Source organism: Emydura macquarii, unplaced genomic scaffold (genome assembly GCF_026122565.2).
Source record: "Emydura macquarii macquarii isolate MOO-44397 ecotype Brisbane River unplaced genomic scaffold, CSIRO-AGI_Emac_v2 contig_1551, whole genome shotgun sequence".
Classification (NCBI taxonomy): Eukaryota; Metazoa; Chordata; order Testudines; family Chelidae; genus Emydura; species Emydura macquarii.
This window is the reverse complement of record NW_027131688.1, coordinates 26750528-26774385: the sequence shown is the minus strand read 5'-3', so window position 1 is coordinate 26774385 and position 23858 is coordinate 26750528. Positions and strand designations below refer to the sequence as shown.

General features: G+C 44.0%; 1 protein-coding gene across 1 annotated transcript in view; it reads right to left on the bottom strand.

Annotated features, from left to right (window-relative positions):
* Positions 1-23858, bottom strand: part of SYNE3 (spectrin repeat containing nuclear envelope family member 3) — a 59845-nt gene that overhangs the window by 5638 nt on the left and 30349 nt on the right. The window contains exons 13-17 of the mRNA XM_067555175.1: positions 22912-23075; positions 13902-14028; positions 12864-13019; positions 8110-8259; positions 6268-6306 (exon numbers count right to left, since the gene is read on the bottom strand). Of these exons, the coding sequence (XP_067411276.1) occupies positions 6268-6306; positions 8110-8259; positions 12864-13019; positions 13902-14028; positions 22912-23075 (636 nt within the window). The remainder of the gene's footprint in view (positions 1-6267; positions 6307-8109; positions 8260-12863; positions 13020-13901; positions 14029-22911; positions 23076-23858) is intronic.

The following is a 23858-nucleotide window of genomic DNA, read 5'->3' as shown; positions in this document are numbered from 1 at the left end:
AAACCTGATAAAGAGGCACAGGAAGGAAGTGCTGGGGGTGGGGGAAGAAGGACTAGCTGAGCCCAGGCACACAGGGTATGTCTACCCTGCAATTACACACCTGTGGCTGGCCTGTGCCAGCTGACTCAGGCTCAAGGGGTTCAGGCTGCAGGCCTGTTTAATTGCAGTGTAGACATTCTGACTCAGGCTCCAGCCGGAGCTCTAGGACCTTCCCACCTTGCAGGGTCCTAGAGTCTGGCTTCCAGCCTATGCCCGGATGTCTACACTGCAGTTAAACAGCTTGGCAGCCCGAGTCAGCTGGTGCAGGCCAGCCATGGGTTTTTAGCTGCAGTGTACACATATCCACAGAGGCCTCAGGGACGGGCAATCTCTGTTCCCCTCAGGTCTCAATGAGAGGGCCAAAAGCACACAAGAAATTGTAAACAGACACAGTTGCCTGAGGACTGTGGTGATATTGGTGGAGGGAACTCAAAATGAAAGGCACTGCGAATGCACAACTAGTGGAGTCTGTGTAGTTTTTGTGGGCAAGAAGACAGGAGCGAAAGTTGCCCTGTTACAAACAGCCAAAGATTTATCTTTGTTCTGCTGAATAATCCCAAGCAGAATTATAGTGAAGGTTTTTAAACAAGATAATGTGCATTTAAACAGCCTGTTCAAACAAGTGCACTGAGAATCCTGCCAGTGTCAAAGGTGGATGGCAGTTCTGATACAAATATAAAAAAAGGTGTTTAAAGGTGCTAAACATTGGCTTTATTCTACTACTAGCCACCACATCTCCCTCCAGCTGCCTGCAGTTAGCGGGTGAGTACAATATTTCTTCACCAAATAATGCTAAGATTTGCCCTTACTGGAACTGCTCATTGGAAGTATCCTTCTCACAAAGAAAGTAAACAGCACTGTCAGTCAGAACTAACTGGCAACCTCCTGACATCCTCAGCAGAAGAATGGGATTCAAGGACTCAATGGAAATTGAGATACCTTCTTACCCCTGGGGAGGCATCTCATCTTACAGACCCAGGATAGTGCAGTATTTGCAGCTTGCACTGCTGCTGCCAGTGCTGGTTTGTCTTGCGCATAAATACGCAACTTCATGTTCTGGGCACTTAGTATAGCCACTGCTAGAACCACAAACATTGGGACAGATTCACTCCCCAGAACTTAAGGACCCCTGGGAGCAGAATTGGGATGTGGTAGCAAGGCAGTTCTGTAGCAGGTGAAGCTGCCTGGCACAGCCTCCCAGTATGGGAGGAGGCAAAGCCAGGCTGATTCAGCATTTTTCCTGGGAAGTGTCTGCTGATGGAACTACTATGAGTCTCAGCGAAATTGAAAGCTGCCCTCCCCCATGCAGCCCTGGCCAGCATAGTCAGCCCAGAAAGCTGGGATACTACCCTTATGTCCCTGGAGGTGTGAATCTATGCTTTTTAAATGGTAAGAAGTCCATTTTGCTCTGAATCATGCACATGACTGGGGCATGTAGCGTTGTTTGATTCCTAAACCTACAGGCCGGCTTGGGTGCACATGAAATGAACAAGAACACTCAAGCCAGTTCTCCGTGGGAGAAAAATGTTGATGATTGGAGCGAAGATGGACCCCAGCCACAAATCTAAAATCCAGATCTGAACTACTCCAAGGATCTGGTGTATTTGGACCCAAAATTTTGGTTCTGGGGGGAAAGATTGCTCTTATTTAGGGAGAAAGATTTCCTCAGTGTTTATAAAACAGGCATTAAACTGGGAAAAGTGTGTCGCCTTAATGCACATTTAAAAAAAAAAATAGTTTCCATTTTACCAAGCATGTTATTTTACAGCAGACTTCAAATGACCAAACACCTGCCATGAGTCTGACTGCCAAAAAATAAAATCTATGATGCATTTTAACAGGACACTATACATATGCCACGCTGTGTTACTGTAAATAGATTTTGTTTCCTGTATAATTCTTGTAATATCTTAAATTCAGTCTGTGTTATTACTGTTTTCTGCCAGGCAAGGAATGAGTGCTATAAGCTTTGTCCACAACAGCTTCCTGGATTGCTGCATTAATCTGATTGACTCAAGATCTATGGTGATTTCTAAAGAAGATTACATTATACACTCCCTCTGCCCATGTGTTGCTTAAGATTACATCCAGCAATTTCTCAAAGAGAAGCAATTAGGTGACCACAAATTTAATAAATTCTAATTATTTTGTTTGTACAAACAATAAAGCCAAAATTATTTGTGCAGCAAGGAAATGGAATTTGAAAATAAATCAAACAGTGCTACCTAGCCTCATAAATAACCAGCTTTTGATTCCTTATTTATGCTAAGAATGCTTGTGGAATATTTTCAGTTGGCTGGGAGCAACCTTCAGAGGTAACATTTATCATAATTATTATTTAGTATTTGCTCTATAATGTCGCAGCGTGTGCTAGGTGCATTACAGACACATATACAGACACGTTACCCCATCATGGTCACCTGCCAAAAATTCTCAGCAGCTGATACAATTTCCTGCAAAAGTTTTTTGTTGGTCTGTAAGAAATCCCTCTAAAAGAGATCATTATCTCATAGCGTTCATCTAGGGGGAAAGTCTAGCTAGTGGCATGTCCTCAGTAGACAAGAAGAATGAGAGAGGGAGTGAGCAGGAAGAAGCACATTAATATAAAGGGAAGAGGCTATGGCACAGACCATCAGCATTCACTCATGCAGCCAGGCAATGGAATGGAGACATGGAATGGGACCGGCAGCACCTGTACATCTCCACCTCCCACTGATGCCACTCAAATTTAAAAAACAAACTATTAAAACATGGAAGATGGGATGAGAATCACCAGAAACAACACATCATAGAAGCAAAAGATCAACTCAGCACCTAACAGTCTGCCTCTGCTGCTGCTTCTACAAGGCTTCACACAAAAGAGGGATTTAACAAATCATCCAAGGTGTAATTCACCCCTCAGCAGGGAATCAGCACATTGTCTAGGCAGCATTCAAAACCCCCAAACAGGGGTCTGCTCCTACTGCACACATGCTCAGTGGAGTGGATTTTGCAAGTGAGGAGGTGATGCAGCCTCCTCCCACGAGTGGTGCAGTATTTCAGTACAAGTTAATTAACTCAGAACATCATTAGTCATTCACCCAGAGAATTTTCATCTGCTACAGTTTTGAAGGGATACAGCCAACATAAAATGTATATTTAAAAAATACTTAACTCAATTGCTAGCAATACCATAGATCATTTAACCTTAATTTTAAAAAGCAATCTATACTCCCATTTGCACCTTCCCATTCATACTTTTTGTCCTTTTCCCAGCTTGGATAGCAATGAGACCAGACTGATCAATGTCACTTTCTAGTTCTCAGGATGAGCAGGGTCCCATGCTGTTATGTCAGGGGATATTTTACTCATACATCTATTTCTGATCATAATGGACCAGATTTTGCTTTCAGTGGCACCAATATGAATCTGGGATAACTCCATTGAAGTCAATAAACCATCCATCATTGGTGTAAGATGGGTGCAAATGACAGCAGCATTTGGGTCATTAGCATTTCTAAACCACTTAGAACTCCCTGCCAATGTTCTTTTAGGTGCAAAGGAAAGTATTTGCCCTCAGTGATTCTGGTTCTTTTTCTGAATTTTTTTTTGTCTCTCCCCCTTTGCAGTGGGTAGTTGTTCAAAAGTTAGGGAAGGGTTTCAGTGCTGCTTGGCAGGGATATTTGCACCTAGGGCCTAACTGCTACTAACCTGCCAACATTTCATGCAAGTATCATAGGAAATTACCAGTGTATCAGGACATCACTCAGGAGGAGGAGAGAGGAGGAGTATCAGCCAACTGTTAGGTGTTGAATTCAAGGATGGAATCTCACTGCTCAATGAAGATGCAATGGAGTCAAACATTTTCTGCTACAGGCAACTCTAACCCAGAGAGAACCATATTAAAACTGATGTTCTTAAGTGGTCCTTTGAACTTTCCCTTTACGGTCATTTTCAAGAGAAAGCAGTTTGGCGCAATGTCGGACAGCCTTCACAGCAAGAATTAAAAAGCCACATTGTTTTCCTAGGCTGATTAGGAATTTAAGGGAAAATTCTTGCCACTTGAACTATCATGCTGAAAAAAATCCAGCGACCCTGATATATGGTTCATGACACTCAGTGCCTGATGCTGAGCTACAAATGCAACAAGGAAAAGGCTTTGGGGCTTACTATGACTGTTCAAAATTGGCCAGAATTATTCAAGAGAGATGTGGGTATCACAATGCACATACTAGTACTTCATCAGCGTAAGAACTACATAGGGCTTTACCCCATCTTTTGAACATCTGGGGAACAGCCTTGATGCATTGGGAAGCTTTGGCATGGGGAGGACTTCAGGATGACAAGATCTGGATGTGCGTGACAAGGGAACTTAATGCCAGGTGCATGTGTTTAGCATCCTTTCAGAGGAGCGGGACATGGTTCTCAGGGGGGAGATGTCCTCCTTCTGTGGAGAGCAGAGTTATTTGGCATAGGGTGAGGTGGTGATCAAGTCACACAACTCACTATCCATTCATTTAACTTTGTGTGGTGTAAATAAAAGTCTCAATCTGTACCATCTAACAACAAAGGGCGGGTGAGATGATGTGAAGTGGGAGCCAACATTATTTATGAACAGAGCAAATACTAGTGGAGAAAAAGAGCTTGAATCAATCCCATTAAGATCACTGGAAAGACTCACTGACTTTAATGAGAGCAAGATCAGGCCCCAAAAGAAGGACTGCTCCTTAACTTTAATCAAAAGCTGGGGTTTTCTTCTTTTCTCTCAAGCCTGTCTCTTTTCATCTCCACTCTTGGTTGTTTCAGCCATTTACGGGATTGGTCCCAAGAGAAATTCCTTCACAGAATGCTGCACAGGAGCAGGGCTTATTCTAATAGTATCAGGCAAATTACTTTACTTTCCCTACAGTTCTTCACATGAAGGGACATAGCTCATCCAGCCTATGTTAAAATTTCAAAATGTGAATTAGGAACCTAAGTCCCACTTTCAAAAATTATCTGGCACCAGATTTTGAGAGGTATTTCGGGTCCTAGCTCCAATGGGACTTAGGCACCAAAATACTTTAAAAACGCTGGCCCTTAGGTGCCTCAGTCCTACTGACTTTCAATGAGACTTAAGCTCCTAAAGGCTAGATCTACAAAGGGGGCACTGCAATGCATAAAGTTTAGGCATCCCGCTGCCTAGAGGAATCCACAGCATTGAGTTAGGTGCCCAAGCTCCCCATATAATGTATGGGGAGAGATGGGTACCTAGGAACAGGATTCATAAAAGCCAGCACACACTGAGTGGAGAAACATCTAGTATAGCCAGTAGGGAATGCTGAGGAGAGGGGTGGGGCTAAGGCCCAAGATCCACCCATCAAAGGGAGTTAGATCTGCACTAGGAATTATTTTGGGGAAGTTCTCTGGCTTGCGTTATACAGGAGGTCAGATTAGATGATCACAGTGCTCCCTGCAGGCCTTGGAATCTATGAACCTATGAGTTAGGCACCTAACTCTGCGTTGGAGGGAGGTGCCCATTCCCACACAGGATTCACAGCTGTGACCCCTCGTCTGGAATTAGCTGCCTAAATCCCTTTGTGGATCTAGCCCCTACGCCACTTTTGAAAATGGGGCTTAAGAGCTTAAATTATTAGGTACTTTACAAAATTTTCATCCTCGTCTACACAGGAGATGGACATCCAGTTCCTATGCTTCTACAGTGGTAGGACAGTCCAAGGGCAATACCATGAGAGTAGAAGGAATTGAATTCCCTTGAAAGGGAATCTGCTTCTCCTTTTTAAACTTGGGGTGTGTCTACACTCTAGCTGCTACTACAGCAGCTCGGCTATGGCGTTGCATCTGTGCCACTTACAACTGAAGTGTGGCCGCTTCCTACATCGATGGAAGGGATTTTTCTGTTGCTCTAACTAACCCACCTCTCTAAGAGGCGACAGCTAGCTCAGTGCAAGAATTCTTCCATCAACCTAGCTTCATCTCCTCTGGGGCTTAGGTCAACCTAGTTACGATGGTCAGGGTGGGTGCAAAATATGTTTACAGCCCTGAACTATGTAGCTAGGTTGATCTAATTTTTAAGTGTACACCAGGCCTTGTAGAAGAGCAGCCTCCTTATTAAGGTACTTCACATAGACGCTTATCCTACTGCAACCAGCTCTTTTCAAGATCCTTAAAAAAAAGTCATTTAAAAGTAATCACCTGTGAAACTTCTAATCTAACATTTGTGAGTTTAATGACTGGAAAACATTGTACCTTTCTGAATCCATCTGGTTCTTCCAAAGATGTGGGAGTCTGTTTAAAAAAGAGTGAAAAAAAATAAATACAAGAACACAAAATTCCATGAACCTGAGATCCCAGTGGAGCCTATAACTGAATATTCATTTCACAAGGGGGAATGTTTCTTTCAAATTTCTGGTCATCTGGATAGGCTGAAACAGCAGGTGATTGGTGTTTAATGAGCTTTTTAATGCACATCAGGAATAAAGCCCAAATGGATTTTGTTTCCTGACAATGTGAGTCAGATGCAGTGTTACCTAAGAAATAGCTTTGATTTTACTGACACCTATTGACTAAATGTATTCTTACACAAGATACCTGGGGAAAAATGTACCACACAATCACTCTGATTTTATATTATTTCCATAATACTTTGATTAACAGAGACTGCCCTTCACCTCTATTGCAAATCAAAGGATGTGTATTCTAAATAAATACTTTCAATTTGAAACTCACTGACAGCTTCTTTGAAGACTAGCTGAAAAGGACAATGATTACAGATTTTCTCCCACACCTTCAGGCCAAGATTTTCTAAAATGTTGAGTTATTTTAGGTTGCTCAATTTTCAGGTGTCCAAGTTAAGATATCTTAAAGAGGATTTATTGCAGATAGTGCCAAGTATCGACAATCTGAAAGTTTGGCGCTCAGAATCACTAGTCACTTTGGAAAATCGTGACTTAACTATGCCAATTTATGCTAAAACTAACTGCAAATATCTTTATTATTATTATTTACAGTATCCATTACTGGATACACTCCATCTTCTTTACAATGCCTTCATATACAACTATCTTCATATACAACTGACTCACAGAGCAACACAGAACAGAAGATGGTTATAATAGAGTTCTGTGGGCATATAACCTTGTTACAGTAATTGTGCAAAAGAATATTCTGTGAGGAAGAGAAGGAGCAAGCAGGGGGAAGGGAAGGAAGCCCCAGGGAATTCCTCACTTTATATCTAAGAGAAAGTTATATATTACATGTACTCACCAACTATATGTTGCAAGGACCTGGGGACTAAAACCTAGGTCTGTGGAACCTGGGGCAGCTGATAGTCCCACAGCGTCACTGGGAGGCCACATGGAGGCACAGCCAGGAAGCACTGTGGAGAGTAGGTGCTGCAGGAAGTACCGACAAAGAAACCTAGAGTGACAGTACCCTGCAGGCCTCTGATTGGCCAAGTGCCCCTACTAAAGCTCAGGGGTTGCTCCAGGAAGCTGTCTGGGCAAACCATCCAGACTTCAGTCTGCTGTAATGTTATACTTCGCCTCTACTCCTGCTATCCGATCTTTGACTCCAGCCTGACTCTGACCCTGATTTCTGCTTCTCAATTCTAACCTGGTATTATCTTTGATCTCCAGTCTCCGACCCCAGCCTGACTCTGACCCTGTTTACGGGACCTAGCCTTGCGATTCCTCCAACTCCAGCCCGGCAACTCCAGTCCTGGTGGCAGACCTCAGTCCAGCTGTGATTGCTAGGCCAGACCGCCTACATCCCAGTCCCTGAGATATGGTGTTGGAGATATTATCACTATTGGGCCAGTTCTGAAGTATTTACTCAAGCAAAAGTAACGAGCGTTGCTTGCATGGAGACAAAGAGGTCACAGGATTTCAAGTTGCATATTGAAAGTGCGTATGTATATAAATACATTCAGTTGACTTCAGTGGGATTACCCATATGCTTGAAGTTAAGCACATGCTTATGTCCTTTCTGGATTGGGACCACAGTAGTAAAAAACTCATGGTTATTTCAAAGAATCATAGAAAAGGTCTACAGTGTCTTTAATGCTAACATCTCTGGCGCCCGTTCACCTACCAATGAGCTGCAGGAGTCTTTGACTTTAGATTTATAGAGCATCCATCGATAACGTAGGTCCTCCATGTCTTCAGAGGTTCCGGCAACTGTCTGAAGACTACGGAGATCTTCGAAAAGACGCTGCCCCTCAGGAACACGAGACTGAAGCTCCTGCAGGGAAAGACAAGGTCATCAGCAACATGACATTTGAATGAATCGCTGCCTTTAAAAGGCATTTAAAAGGACATTAGCATTGCATACTGCTGTTGGGAACACTGCGTTTACAGTTATCCATTTATATTTATTTTGTCAACACATATTCATCTAGAATGGTCTCATCTGCAAGATTTTTCTAAACTGAGAGGTTTGTGCGGGGTTTTTGGTTTGGTTTGCTCTGATAGTTGTCAATGTTGGTGGATTTTATTGTATTGGTTACAAGTTGGGCTGTCAAACAATTAAAAAAATTAATTGGGATTAATCGTGAGTTAAAAAAATAGTTATGATTAATCGCAGTTTTAATCACACTGTTAAACAATAACAGAATACCACCAATTCAAATTGATTATAAATATTTATGGATGTTTTTCTACATTTTCAAATATATTGATTTCAATTACAATGCAGAATACAAAGCGTAGAGTGCTTGCTTTATATCATTTTTTTATTACATATATTCGCACTGTAAAAAGATAAACAAAAGGTAATGCAATCTACAAGTCGAAGTGTGAAGAGGCATAGGAATGTTTAGCATGTCTGGCACATAAATACCTTGCAGCACCAGCTACAACAGTACCACAGAAACACCTGTTCTCACTTTCAGTTGACATTGTAAATAAGAACCAGTCAGTGTTATCTCCCATTAATGTAAACAAACTTGTTTGTCTTAGCGACTGGCTGATAAGAAGTAAGACTGAGGGGACTTGTAGGCTCTAAAGTTTTAAGTTGTTTTGTTTCTGAGTGCAGTTATGTGAAAAAAAAATCTACATTTGTAAATTGCACTTTCACGATAAAGAGATTGCACTATAGTACTTGTAAGACGTGAACTGAAAAATACTATTTCTTTTGTTTATCATTTTACTATGCAAATATTTGTAATTAAAAATAATATAAAGTGAGCATTCTAAATTAATATATTTGAAAATGTAGAAAAAAATCCAAAAATATTTATAATCAATTTAAATCGGTATTCTATTATTGTTTAACGGTGTGATTAATTGCGACTAATTTTTTTAATTGAGTTAATTTAAATTAATCGCATGAGTTAACTGTGATTAATTGAGAGCTCTAGTTACAAGTATTAAAACACTGAGGATAAAAAATGAAGACAGATTTTAGCCAGAAAGTTATACTATCTCTGCCAAACAAGGCTGTTCGTGACATGGGTAAATGTCTTGCGGAAATGCTGTGGTGCTACTCTGCACTTTCCACTGCACCACCGTGGCTCTTACAGACTTCCCCTCAAGGAGTGGAATATCTGTTGTAAACTCCAATGCTTCCCAGGACACCCACCTCTCCTGTGATTTTATAGGAAGAAGGTGTGATATGGCCTTGGATGCTGATTTTAGCTTTTAAATCATTTGGAAAGCATCACCACTTTTCAGCCTCTGTGCTGTGGAGGAGGATGAAAGTCTCTGTGAAGAAGATCATCAAATGGAGGGAAATGATTCCATAGTTGGGACTCTCCTTCCAGATGATGTCACGGTATCCTCTTGCACTGAGGATACCCCTACAGGGGAGGGAACCCCAGTTATTAGGAACACACAGATAATAGTAATGGGGGATTCGACTATTAGAAATATACATAGTTGGTTTGTGATGACCAGAAGAATTACATGGTGAACTATCTGCCTGGTGCAAAGATTGCAAACCTCTCAGACATCTAGATAGACTTATGTGTAGTGCTGAGGAGGAGTCGTGGTCATGGTATATGTAGGTACCAGTGGAAACATAAGGAAACGTAGAAGAGAGGTCCTGGAAGCCAAATTCTGGCTGCTAGGTAAGAGACTGAAGTCCAGGACCTCCATAGTAGCATTCTCTGAAATATTTCCAGTTCCACACACAGAACCAGTTAGACAGACAGAACTGCAGGAACCAAATGTGTGGATGAGATGGTGTTGGGAGAAGGGATTTAAGTCTATTAGGAACCGGGGAATTTTTTGGGAAAGGAGGAACCTATACAGGAAGGGTGGGCTCCACCTAAACCAAAACTGAACCAGATGGCTGGAAAGTAAAATTAAAAAGGTCATAGAGAAGTGTTTAAACTAAGGGGCAGGGGAAAGCTGACAACTGTGGAGAAGCACACAGTTCAGACAGAGGAGAGGCAATAAATTCCCTAGGAGAGGATTATTAGACGGGATACTCTATATCCTAGTAAAGAGTAGAGAATAAAAGTTGATGAAGTACAGGTAGGAACTGAAGAGAAACAGTCAAATGAAAAAAAGTTTCATTCAATTGTATCACATGAAGGCAGACAACTAAATACTGAGAAATTTTTATAAATGCTTATATACAAATGCTAGAAGTGTAAATACTAAGAGGGAGAACTTGAGTGCCTGGCATTCAGTGAAAATACTGATATAAAAAGCATCATAGAAACTTGGTGGAACAATGATAATCAATGGGACACAGTAATCAGGGTACAAAGTACACAGGAATGACAGAGTAGGTCATACTGGTGAGAGAGAGTGACACTATGCGAAAGAAAACAGAGACAAATATAATAAAAGTCAATAATGAATCAAACTGTACCTTAGAATATGGATAGAAATTCCATGCTTTATTAATAAGAGTATAGTAGTAGGAATATACTACTGACCAGCTGACCAGGATGGTGATGGTGACTGTGAAATGCTCAGGGAGATTAGAGAGGCTACAAAAACAGAAAACCCAAATATAATGGGGGTTTTCAACTATCCCTGTATTGACTGGGTACATGTCACCTCACGACAGGCTGCACAGATAACATTTCTAGACACAATTAATAACTGCTTCTCGTAGCAGCTAGTCACAAGGGGAGAGGCAATTCTTGATTTAGTATTAAGTGGCACACAGGATCTGGTCCAAGAGTTGAACGTAGAAGAACCGCTCAGTAAAAATGACAATAATGTAATTAAATTTAACTTGCTGTAGGGGGAAAAATGCCAAAGAAACATATCACAGTAGCATTTAACTTCAAAAAGGGGAACTATACAAAAATGAGGAAGCTAGTTAAACAGAAATTAAAAAGTACAGTCACAAGAGTGAAATGCCTGCAAACTACATGGAAACTATTTTAAAACACCATAATAGAGGCTCAAAATACACGTATACCTCAAATTAAAAAAAACAGTAAGAGGACCAAACAAATGCCATCATTGCTAAACAGCAGACTAAAAGAGGGGTTAAAGCCAAAAGAACATCCTTTAAAATTGGAGGTAAATAGAAAGGACAATAAAAAGCATAAGCAAGTCAAGTGTAAAAATATAATTAGGCAATCAAAAATGAATTTGAAGAGCAAGTAGCAAAAGACACAGAAACGAAGAGCAATTTTTTTGAAGTACATCAGAAGCAGGAAGTCTGCCAATGATCAGTGGATGATCAAGTTGCTAAAGGAGCACCCAAGAAAGACAAAGTCATCACAGAAAAGCTAAATTCATTCTTTGCATCCATCTTCACTGCAGAGGATGTGAGAAAGATTCCCACACCTGAACCATTCTTTTTAGGTGACAAGTCTGAGGAACTGTCCCAGACTGAGTGTCAATATAGAAGTTTTTTGAACAAATTAATAAACTAAACAGTAATATGTCACCAGGTATTCTTGGTATTCACCCAAAAATTCGGAAGGAACTTAAATATGAAATTGAGTAACTATTATCTGGGATATGTGACTTTTTGCTTAAATCGACCTCTGTACCAGATGACTGGCAGATAGCTAATGTAACACCTATTTTTAAAAAAGGCTCCAGAGGTAATCCTGGCAATTAAAGGCTGCTAAAGCCCAATTTCACTACCAGGAAAATTGGTTGAAACTATAGATAAGAACAGAATTATCAGACACATACATGAACACAATATGTTGGGGAAAAGTCAACATAGCTTTTGTAAAGGGAAATCATGCCTCACCAATCTATTAGAATTCTTTGAGGGGGTCAACAAACATGTGAAAAGGGCAACAAAAGTGATTAGGGGTAAGGAACAAATTCCATATGAGGAGAGATTAAAAAGACTGGGACTGCTCAGCTTAGAAAAGAGATAACTAAGGGAGGATATAATAGAGGTCTATAAAATCATGAATGTGGAGAAAGTGATGGGAAGTATTATTTATTCCTTCATGTTACACAAAAACCAAGGATCACCCAATGAAATTAATAGGCAGTAGGTTATAAACAAATATAAGGAAGTACTTCTTCACACAACACACAGTGAATCTGTGGAACTCCTTGCCAGAAAATGTTGTGATGGCCAAAAGTATAACTGGGTTTAAAACAGAATGAAATAAGTTCCTGGAGGATAGGTCCAGCAGTACCTATTAGCTAAGATAGTCAGGGATGCAGCCCCAAGCTGCATGTGTCCCTAAGCCTCTGGCTGTCAGAAGCTTGGACGGGATGACAGGGGATGGAGATGATTCGATAATTGTCCTGTTCTGTTCATTCCCTCTGAAGCATCTGGCACTGGCCACTGTCAGAAGACAGGATACTGGGCTAGATGGACCACTGGGATGACCTAGTATGGTCATTCTTATGTTCATCTCCCATCATCACTCCCTACACTCAGAAAATTACTGTTTGAAAACCAACCTTCAGCTTGCTGTGTCTTGCTTTAACTTCCTCACTACTGGAGGGTTTTGTGACAAGAATCTTGGTCAGTTTGACATTTTCTGCATGTAACCACTGTTCAAAGTCCTTCATGAGTTTAAGGAGGTGTCTGCTCTCTTCCTCTTTGCTCACATTCTCCTGCATCACAGAACAAAAACCAAAAAGGAATTTATAAAAAAGGAAACATGCCTTATTATTACTGCTTTCAGTCATCAACAGTTTGATCACATTCCTGCTGAAGTCAATGGCAAAATTCCTATTGATTCCAATGGGGCATCATCAGGGTCCAAGTCTGGTCTCTCTTGTCTCATCTTAATCAAGACCAATTCTACAAGGTGCTGAGTGCCTCCTGAGAGGTGCTGAGCATCTTCAACTTCCATTGAAGTCTCAAGTCTCTCAGTCTCTCAACATGAGGAAGAACTTTAGGTCTGGATTTCCTATGCACATAATTCCAGCAGAGTTATGCGTAAGGACAAAAGGAGGCGCCATCCACCTGTGATTCAAGTTGTTAACAACTGGTCACAGGAAGGAGATGGAGGCCCAGGTCCTCAGCTGGTTAAACCAACTGCATTGGAGCTATGCTGATTTATAACATTTGAGTATCTGGCCCTGTCTTTGCACTACTAAAATCTTGACAGTCGAATGAGCAATTTTGCAAAACACAGAAAGCTCAGATTTTTTTTCGAACTCCCTGTCTGGCACAATGCTACTATTTACAAGGGTCTCTACTATAACACATACGGTTTCGAATCCAAAGCAGTACACATGAATTTAGCTGAGTGATTTCCTCTGATTTGTATGGGAGTCATGAAGCTATGCTCCTACACCAACCTTTGCAAATTGAAGATGTTGGCTGTACTTTCTAATGACCCAGTAAGGATCAGAGCCTTAATTCCTACATTTCAGATGTTTGCTGGACTTTGTATATTGGAAAGTTTTATATACGGTATCAGACAGAGCCAAGGGGAAATGGTCTTTGTAAAGCTATTATGGGACACTGATACAGACTGCTTCTCTCACCTGGGAGCGCTCAAGAGCTACCTCTAAGGAGCTGAAGGTGAACCCAGGTGTCAGTGTATTATCCACGATGGGTCTATTCTTCCCCGTAGCAACCACTGTTGCATTTGGCTGCATATTGTTGAGGAGGCTTGAAAATAAAAAATCAGAGAGGTCAATGCAGTGACACATCTGACAATTGATACATGCATGGGATGGGGGGAGAGGGTAGGGAACCAAAACAACATACCTCTGCTGATATAGATTATGATTACAATAATTTCCTTACCATTAATAAAGTAAGAACAAGTAACAAATCAGCAGTGTCACAAAGTATCAGTAGTACTCAGTGCTAGCACTGACTTGTAGCTCTTTAAAAAAAAAAAAAAAAAAGCTATCTGAACAACACTCCTCTGCAGAAGCAACACCACTGATAGACTTTAATACTTCAGCCTGTCGATTTCCTTGATTTGCTCCCTCCTTGCACCATCTTGAGCCCCCTGTCTCTGCAGTGCTCCAAGCCCCTGGGAAGCAAAGGAAAAAGCATGCGACTCAAACCTGGATAGCCCTCCCCTCCACCCCCCACACACTACTATGCTGTCCCACGTAGCAGTTCTGGTGACTCCTCATGCTGTTGGGCACGTCTGGCTGACTAAGATACCAAGAGGCTTTTTTGATAGCTCAGGATCACTGAAGCATCACCAGTAACTCTCATCATATAAATAGGGCCCTACCAAATTCACAGTCCATGGTGGTCAATTTCACGGTCATAGGATTTTTAAAATAGTAAATTTCATGGTTTCAGATATTTAAATCTGAAATTTCACAGTGTTGTAATCATGGGGGTCCCAACCCAAAAGGAGGTTGGGGGTGTGTGTGTCGCAAAGTTATTGTAGGAATCAAAGAATCATAGAAGATTAGAGATGGAAGGGACCTCAGGAGGTCATCTAGTCCAACCCCCTGCTCAAAGCAGGACTAACCCCAGCTAAATCATCCCAGCCAGGGCTTTGTCAAGCTGCAGCTTAAAAACCTCTAAGGATGGAGATTCCACCACCTCCCTAGGTAACCCATTCCAGTGCTTCACCACCCTCCTAGTGAAAAACGTTTTCTTAATATCCAACGTAGACCTCCCTCACTGCAACTTGAGACCATTGCTCCTTGTTCTGTCATCTACTACCATTGAGAACAGCCTAGCTCCATCCTCCCTGGAAACCCCTTTCAGGTAGTTAAAGGCTGCTATCAAATCCCCCCTCACTCTTCTCTTTTGCTGACTAAACAAGCCTAATTCCCTCAGCCTTTCCTCCTAAGTCTTGTGCTCCAGCCCCCTAATCATTTTTGTTGCCTTCCGCTGGACTCTCTCCAACTTCTCCACATTCTTTTTGTAGTGGGGGGCCCAAAACTGGACAGTACTCCAAATGCGGCTTCACCAATGCCGAATAGAGGGGAATAATCATTTTCCACGATCTGCCGGCAATGCTCCTCCTAATGCAGCCCAATATGCTATTAGCTTTCTTGGCAACCAGGGCACACTGCTGACTCATATCCAGTTTCTTAGTCACTGTAACCTCCAGGTCCTTTTCTGCAGAACTGCTGCCTAGCTCGTCGGTCCCCAGTCTGTAGCTGTGCATGGGATTCTTCCGTCCTAAGTGCAGGACTCTGCACTTGTCCTTGTTGAACCTCACCAGATTTCTTTTGGCCCAATCCTCCAATTTGTCTAGGTCACTCTGTATCCTATTCCTTCCCTCCAGCATATCCACCACTCTCCCCTGCTTAGTGTCATCTGCAAACTTGATGAGGGTGCAATCTACCCCATCCTCCAGATCATTAATGAAGATGTTGAACAAAACCGGCCCCAGGACCGACCCCTGGGGCACTCTGCTTGTTACCAGCTGCCAGCTAGACATGGAGCCATCGATCACTACCTGTTGAGCCCGAAGATCTAGCCAGCTCTCTATCCATTTTATAGTCCATTCATCCAACCCATACTTCTTTAATTTGGAGGGTTGTGGTATTGCCACCCTTACTTTTGCACCATCCCTGCAGGCGGCGCTGCCTTCACAGTGGGTGCCCAGCCAGCAGCCACTACTCTCCTGCCACCCAGCTCTGAAGGCAGCACCGCCGCCAGCAGCAGTGCAGAAGTCAGGGTGGCAATACCGCAACCCCTCTACAACAGCCAGATTTCACGTGGGAGACCAGATTTGATGGTCCATGACCCGTTTTTCACGTCTGTGAATTTGGCAGGGCCCTGCATATAAATGTAGCTCCGCACTGTACAAGTTGATGTAGGTTATATTTGTGTGAATATGGGCACATGCACAGCCCTACATTAGAAATTCAACAAGGACCAGCAAATCTGAAGAGCGTTAGAGATGGTAGTGAAGGCTGCTATAAACAGAATCAGTATTGACAGGCAGGAGAGGATATCAGCTCTGCTTAGAATGTTGCAAAACATTAAGATCCAACTCCAGAAGTGGCCCCTTGGAAGTACGGTTTGATATACTTTCAGAAGAGAAGGATGGTCTTGTGGTTAAGGCACAATGGCAGGAGTCATCTGACCTGAGTTCTATTCTTGTCTGCCACAGACTACCTGCATGCCTGTGGGCTAGTTTCTTAAAGGGATACTTTCAATTTGAAATGTAATCTCTAACTTTTTTTTTTTTTAAAAAGGAAAGATAGCTTCTGAATTTCCCTGACAGTTTTTGTGGGCTTTACAATCATATTTTCATATTGAAAAAATATTTTCTCTCCCTTATTGTTGTATGGAAATACCACACATGGGAACCAGTGAAATTAACAACACAAAAAGTGCTGTCAGAACATACACAGTAAACATGAGAAAAACAGAGACAAATTTTCCTCTAATATCTGAGTTACAGTTAATACTTAAAATGACTGTATAATATTTTTGGAAAGGAGTGTGATGCTGGTATTGCCTATAGATTTAATATAGTGCTGTATTTATGTATATCCAGAAGGGTCACATAATTAACATGGCTGGAGTATGTAACCTACACCCACTGTGGTGCTGTCATTTTATTATTAAGGTCTCCAGTTAGCAAAGCACAAGCAATGAAATGCCACCCAGGGGACCAGAGTTTGACAACCAAAGATATCCTTCATTCCCAAGCCTCAGGAACTGCGAGCATGGTGCAGGCTGAGTGTTCTCTCCAGCTAAGTTGCTTATATGGCTCCCATCAGGGTTGTATCTGAGTGACTCACAAGCGATGATGTATTTAGACTCTCAACATACCTGTGGGGCAGGGATTATCATCCTACTCTTACAGTTGGGGAATAAGGTACAGAGATGCTAAGGCCATGTCTACACTACAGCTGCTACAGTAGCACAGCTATGCCGCTGCAGCCGTGCTGCTGTAGCACCACAGCGTAGAGCAGTGGTCCCCAAACTGTGGGACACACCCTCCTAGGGAGCAGAGGAACAGTCGGGGGACACAGCGGGGCCTGGGCCAGCACCCATGGGGGGGAGGGAGCGACATCAAGTCCCGCCATGCCCCCAGCTCCACTCCAGCCCTGGCTGCAGCTCCCGGGGGGGGGGGCACGGCACTGACCGAGTCCATTTCAGGTAAGGGGGCACAACACAAAAAGTTTGGGGACCACTGGTGTAGGAGCTTCCTACATCCAAGGAACAGGTTTTCCATCAATGTAGTTAATCCAACTCTCCCAGGCCTAAGTGACTTTCCTGAGCTCACACAGGAAGCCTGTGGTGGAGCAGGGTATTGAACCCTTTGTCTCTCAAGACCTAAGCTAGTGCCTTAACCACTGGACCATTCTTTCTCAAGACATTGGAGATGATACCTGCTCCCATCCTTGAGCAAATCCCAATAGCCAGCAATTTTAAGACCTAATTTTATAAAGTACTGAGTGCCCTGAGTTCCCTATGCCTTCATTGGGAATTTAGGGTGCTCAGTGCCTCACAGAATCGGGCCCCTAGAGCATCTTCACATCACAAATGCAACTGAGCTAAGGGACTCCGTGACAACACTGTTGTCCTGACACAGTCACAGCTGGGTTAAGAACTGTAGCATTAATGAGACGTTAAACACGTTCCATGATTAGCTTAAAGCCTGGGATAGGAGAGGGCTTCGGCTCAGTTACAGAACATGCATAAGTCCCCATATGCACTTCAAACTGGAGCCAGGTTGTAACCAGCTTGGAGGGGGGTGGGGAGGACACCACTATTGCAACTGGGGGCCCTAACTGAGTTGTGGTAGTAGAAGACAGGCCTTTAGAGAATGGCCTCCGACTTTCTGGCAATACAAGGTTTCTGTGACTAAAGGCTCGAGGGTGGAGAGGGAGAGCGTGGTGACACTGGATAGTCCCAGACAGACCTCCCACCCTTCCAAAAAACAAAGAGCTCTTCATGTCCGATCATTCCCTGTAACTCTAGATTGTGTCACTACAAGATATTGGAAGCACAGGGCTGTAAAAGATCCTGGGGCTGGGTCCTGACACTGGATTCCCCATGCCTTGCATTTACAGAGCTTTACCTTTTAATGCCAGTTTTTAAAGCTTCTTCTCAGGGAAGAGATTTTAAGAGGATGGTGGTAAAGGATTTGTAGTTCTGATTAGGAAATGGAGCCAGCCTGTTGCCATCTTCTTTACAGAGGAGGAAAACTGATTGGGCCCTGGAGGTGTGGGTTCCCTTCCAGTTGAGCCTCATGGGGCTTGTCTTCACTGCAAAGTTAATTAATGTTCGAGTGTTGCCCTTCACTTGACTCCCGTCCACACATGAAGGCCCCTCACTCAAGTGCACTAGTGCTTCTAACTCAAACTGGCTGGCCTGAGAGACCTGGGTGTATGCCACTGCTCTAGTGAGCAGAACTTGTCAGCTGCTAACACAACCTCTCTGTAGTGCAGATACAGGCTAACACCACCTCAGTGCTGCTAGTCCTCCACTGCCATCCCACAATTCTCCTGCTGTCTCCACTCCCCCATCTCTACATGCAGCTTAGCACTCTCCTTAGCAAAGCATGTCGCAACTTTCTCATGGTGACAAGCCACTGCTGAAGTGCCCACCACCATGCCTTGTATCAACCTCCTTTTTCCAAAATCAGAGTTGCATGGGTTGCATTCATGCCAACATTGGGCACAAGTTAATTTTAATTTAAAGTTACTCTTTAATTTAAAGTTGCCAAGCTAACACCACTGGCACTCATGTGCGCAGAACAGAGACGGGCTCTCTCACAATACACTGTGAAAGAATTCACAAAGCGGCCACAGGACGTGTCCCCAGAAGTCTCAATGCCACACAAGTGAGTGCAAGTCAGTGCAGCACAGACGTGTGGACACAGAAACTTAAGTGTTATTTTGCAATGCAGCTGCTCTCACTTGAGCTAGGCTAACATGAGAGAAATAACTCGAATGCAGACTGCTGGAGTTACCTCTGCAAGTGAAGACATAGCCACAACAGACACAGCTCATTTTAAAAGAAGGGAGGGACTAAAGCAGCCAACAGAAGTTTGGACAAGAGACAAACGTGCAACAGCCTGAAAAATAACTAATAAAAGAAATGCCTCAGAACATCAAGGGAGAGTAGCATTGAGCTCCCCGTAGGTATAGATTTTAGCAAGCCTTAATATGGAGCAGAAGCAGACAGGACTTGAAGATAATTCATTTATTATTAAAGGCTTCAGAGTGAGGCAAAACAGTTGATGAGTCTGGGAAGATCATTCAGCCTGTATGAAAAGAAATGTGCCTTAAAACAGGGTCATACAATGGATCCAGGAATGGGACTGCATTGCAGAAGAACACTGTAGATGCAGGACAGCATAGGGGCAAGAAAGCTATTCATTATTATTGGTGGGTTATTTTATTTATTGAGCACCCAACCATACAGTGCACTAACTGCACTCAGATAAAGACACAGCCCATGGTTTAAAGGGAGTCCATTCTCAGTTGGGACATTACACAAGTATTCATGGCATAAACAAAAATGGAGTAAGGGGAGAGGTAAGGAAAGGGTCACAGATACAGCTCACTGGTTCTGTGAAATGGGGATTTTTTTAATGTAATTTTTATTAGCTTAATTCTCAGAGGTGCCACAACAGAGGTGGGATCTGAATGAGGAGGGGGTGGTACCCTGGCTAAAGGAAGGTGCTCTACATGTGGGGACAACGTGAAAGAATGTGGAAACAGAAAGAGGGAACAAAAAGAGTGTCAGTCAGTAGCCCCGGCAGCAGTGGCATATGGAGGGTCTCCAGCGCCCGGTGGTCAAGCCTACATTTGCATTCCCCAAGGTCTCTCGCCTGCCCTCCCGCCCTCGGGTGTCCTGAAGGGCTGACCTGGCCCCTCTCAGCTGGGAGGTGAGGCCGCCCCATGCGAGCGGGTGCTGGGCTGCGGGGCTAGAGCAGCAGGTAAATGCACTCCAGGCCAGCCCTTCACGACGGGTGGGGGGCGGCGAGGCGTAGGAAGCTCTGCAACCCTCAGAAGCTCCTGTGCCCCCCACCTCCTGCCCATCGTGAAGGGTTGGCCCAGTGCCCCCCCACAGGCTGGCGCCCGGGGCCTGCCCCATCTCCCCCCTTGGTACGCCACTGCCCGGCAGAGCCAAGAGTGTGTTAGGGCAGGGAGAGAACATGCAAGGAGACAGGCTCGGAGTTCTAGGTCAGGGCTGAGTGAAAGTCAGAGGGAGCTAATGTGAGGTTAGGTACCACATGAAAGATCTTTTTACGGTGAGTGGAAAATAAACCAGTAATCGGCATTCATGGATAGAAGCACTTTTGTCTCATTTGGAGAGAGCTGTTTGAGGGAGCAAATATGTGGCTGCTATCCTTTGGTGTCTGTGCCTTGTTGTGGCGGTAGAGCTTGCGGGCCCTAACGATCCCCAGAGTCTGTGTTGGCAGGGCTTTATTTGCTCCTGGTAGGTTCAACCATGCCAGATTGGTCTGTGGGGGAGGGGCCAGACAAAAACAGACACCCTGATCCTCCAGGTTGGGGGGGTGAGGGGGGGGGGTGGGTTAGGCACAGAACTAACAAGCCTGTCCTGTAAAAAAACAAAATATGTTAAGGAAACAGCTGTGGAGAAATCAACCATTACTGTGTGTGATGGCCTTCAGGAGTCAATGACCCATATGACTGCCAGTGGTGAAAGCTGAAAGGAAGCCACAGGCATGAAGACTGAAATGCTCAACACCAAGACAAAAAAAGCAAATTTGTTTTTTGGAACATACGGACAATGTACGGAACAGGGAAGCTAGCTCAGATCACAGCAGAGAGGAGACGCTACAGATTACACATCCTGGGTGTCAATGAGAAAACAAGGCTGTCTGAAAACAACATGGTGAAGAGCTGTGGAAGTTAAGCTGAAAAACCTGGGGCAGAACTGGGGAACCACTGAAAGACTTGCCAGAAACAGACAGAAGTGGAGGAGCTTCGTCACTGCCCTAAATGCCAGAGGTGTAATGGGGGACTAACTAAGTAACCAAACGTGGCTGGTGGAGTCAGACCACTACTAGGAGGTCAGGATTGTATAGACATCAAAGATAGACATCAAACCTCTGAGAACCCTGATATTTGGGGAGGGAGAAGGCAGGGGGAGGGAACCAGATCTAAACAAATTCCAAAATGAAAATAATTGACGGTGTTCTCAAAAAAGCCCATTTGAAGCAGGTGAGTGACCTGCTATTGCCGTGTGTATTTCTCAGCAAAATCCAGGACACCCACAGAAATCACGAGAGCCTGAGAACTCCGCCCAAGCACATGGTTATCCAGACAAACCACTCGTAAAAGAGCCCAAGAGCTCACACCAGAGCTGGAAAGGGAATGTGTCATTCTAATTAAGCAGCGTTCCCTGCCAGGTAACAGCCAAGGCACCTGCTAATGGTAGGGGTAAAAGTCTCCAAAGCGACAATTAGCTTCCGCAACAACGTAATTAAAGAGCTCTCTCTCTCTCTCTCTCTCTCTCTCTCTCTCTCTGTTTGGCTTGGCTGGTTTCTGAATGGTTTTATTTGAATTATTTATCCTTGGGAGGCGTGCTCTGAAATCTAGTGAGGTTTCAACACTAACACTGTGAAACTGCCACCCCCATTACAACCTCGGTACATAATGAAAATTCCCCAGCACAGGCCATCAGCAGCCCCTACCCAGGCCCCCTCACAAGCTCTGACACAAGGCACATGGCCGGGGTACAGGAGGCATGCTGGGGACAAAAGGAGTTTGCCCGTGTGGGGCAACACTAAGGCAGCACCACTCCCCACAGGCAGCTGGAGATGAGCTGCTGTAATTTAGAACCACCTCCAGGCTGTCTATGTAACACCAGGGGCTGTTTCAACCTCTTCATCAGCCCAGAATTGGGAGAGGGCAAAAGTGTTTTTAAACTGCCTTTGCCCTCCCTCCCCCAGGGCTGAGCGTGGTTTCCTCCGCTTGCAAGAGGGACAGCTCAGTGTCTCATCGACTATTAATGCTTTAAGGATACAAGAGGTGGAGACAGTTTGGGGTGGCTGATCCCGATAACTAACCTACACGTTATCACCGTGCTTGGTGAAGTCTCAACTCCCCACACCTAAGTCCTCCTCTTTTCCATCTCTAACAATATCATCCTCCCAGCTTGGCACCTTTGACTCTGTCCTCTCCCTAACCCCACACCTACAGGCAATATCCAAGTCTTGCCTCCCCTTCCTCCTCTATAGCCTCTCGAAGATCCAGACTTTCTTCTCTGTCCACATTGGCATCACTCTCATTCAGACCCTTATCTTCTGACTCAAGTACTGTAAAGCTCCTATTGGCTCAGGCCTACCAGAGATTTGCCAGGTAGAGTTTCTGCCCACAGACCACAATATCCTGGCTGAAATCTCAGAAGAGGTACTGTGGAGGTCACAGACACAGTGGGTCTGAGTCTCCTCCTTCTTATTGCAGTGTAAATCAGGAGTAACACTACTGCAGTCAAAAAAGCATCAAGCACTGTCACTAACTTCAATACTCCTTTAGGCTTAGAGTTTGCACTATATCAAGCAGGGCTGGTTACAGAGCAGCAGAGAGAATCCCCCTCCAAGGGACACGGGAAAGACATATGAACACTTACCTTATTGTCATTTTTCTGAGTGACTTCAAAGACTCTGTCAGCTGGTTCAGTTCAGTGTGGACATGTGCTGCCCCCACTGGGGAGGAATTCTCAATCACCAGCTGGCCATGAGCCCCAACAAGGTGCAACTGGATCTCCTTACCCGGGAATTCGGCTAGCAGTCCCTGAAATTCACAGCATGCACGGTCACTTTCAGGTGCCGCTGCTATTCCTGAAGCTTTACCACAATGCATGATACCTGTGTCAGATTAAGGGCTTTGTTCAGCCCAGGATTATGCTGGTTTCTCTTGGCACTACACCAGTTACATGTACCCCACAGCAGGATCTGCTAGGGGTTCCTGCAGGAAGCCAGCAAGCCCAAGAAGTGGGTGGCACGGGATTAGGGAAGAGGTGTAGCCAGGACATCCCTACTGCAGAATCCACAGTGGGGCTCCTCTGGAGCCCCCAATGGAAATTAAAGATGCTGCTTCCCGCTCAAGGGCCAATCAGCCCAGGCTGGCCCTAGAAGTGTAAGTTATCAGTAAGTATGAATCTGACTCCAAAATACTTCCACAAAGGGAAAACTGAGCAACTGTGGGAAAGGGGAAGTATTCCTTTGGCACAAATAAACACAACGTAGGATAAACCAGTAGACTAACGCACCATTTAATGCTATTCTGTTGTGTGTCTGGAGAAACCATCTCAACAGGAGGAATTCATTTTCAAGACAGGATTTCCTTGTAATGATGCTGCAGACATTTCAACAGAAGCTTCATGCTTCATTCATCATAACCATCCCCAGATGCTCACTGCACTCATCATATAGCAGTCCAGCTAGACTGTAGGAATCATCTGTCCTCCAGTTTACACAGCAAAAATTGAAATGGAGCTCAGGGTAACGCGCCCCTTTCCCTGAACATCCACCAGCCGCATGGATCACAAAGCAAATGGATGACATCATACGCCAA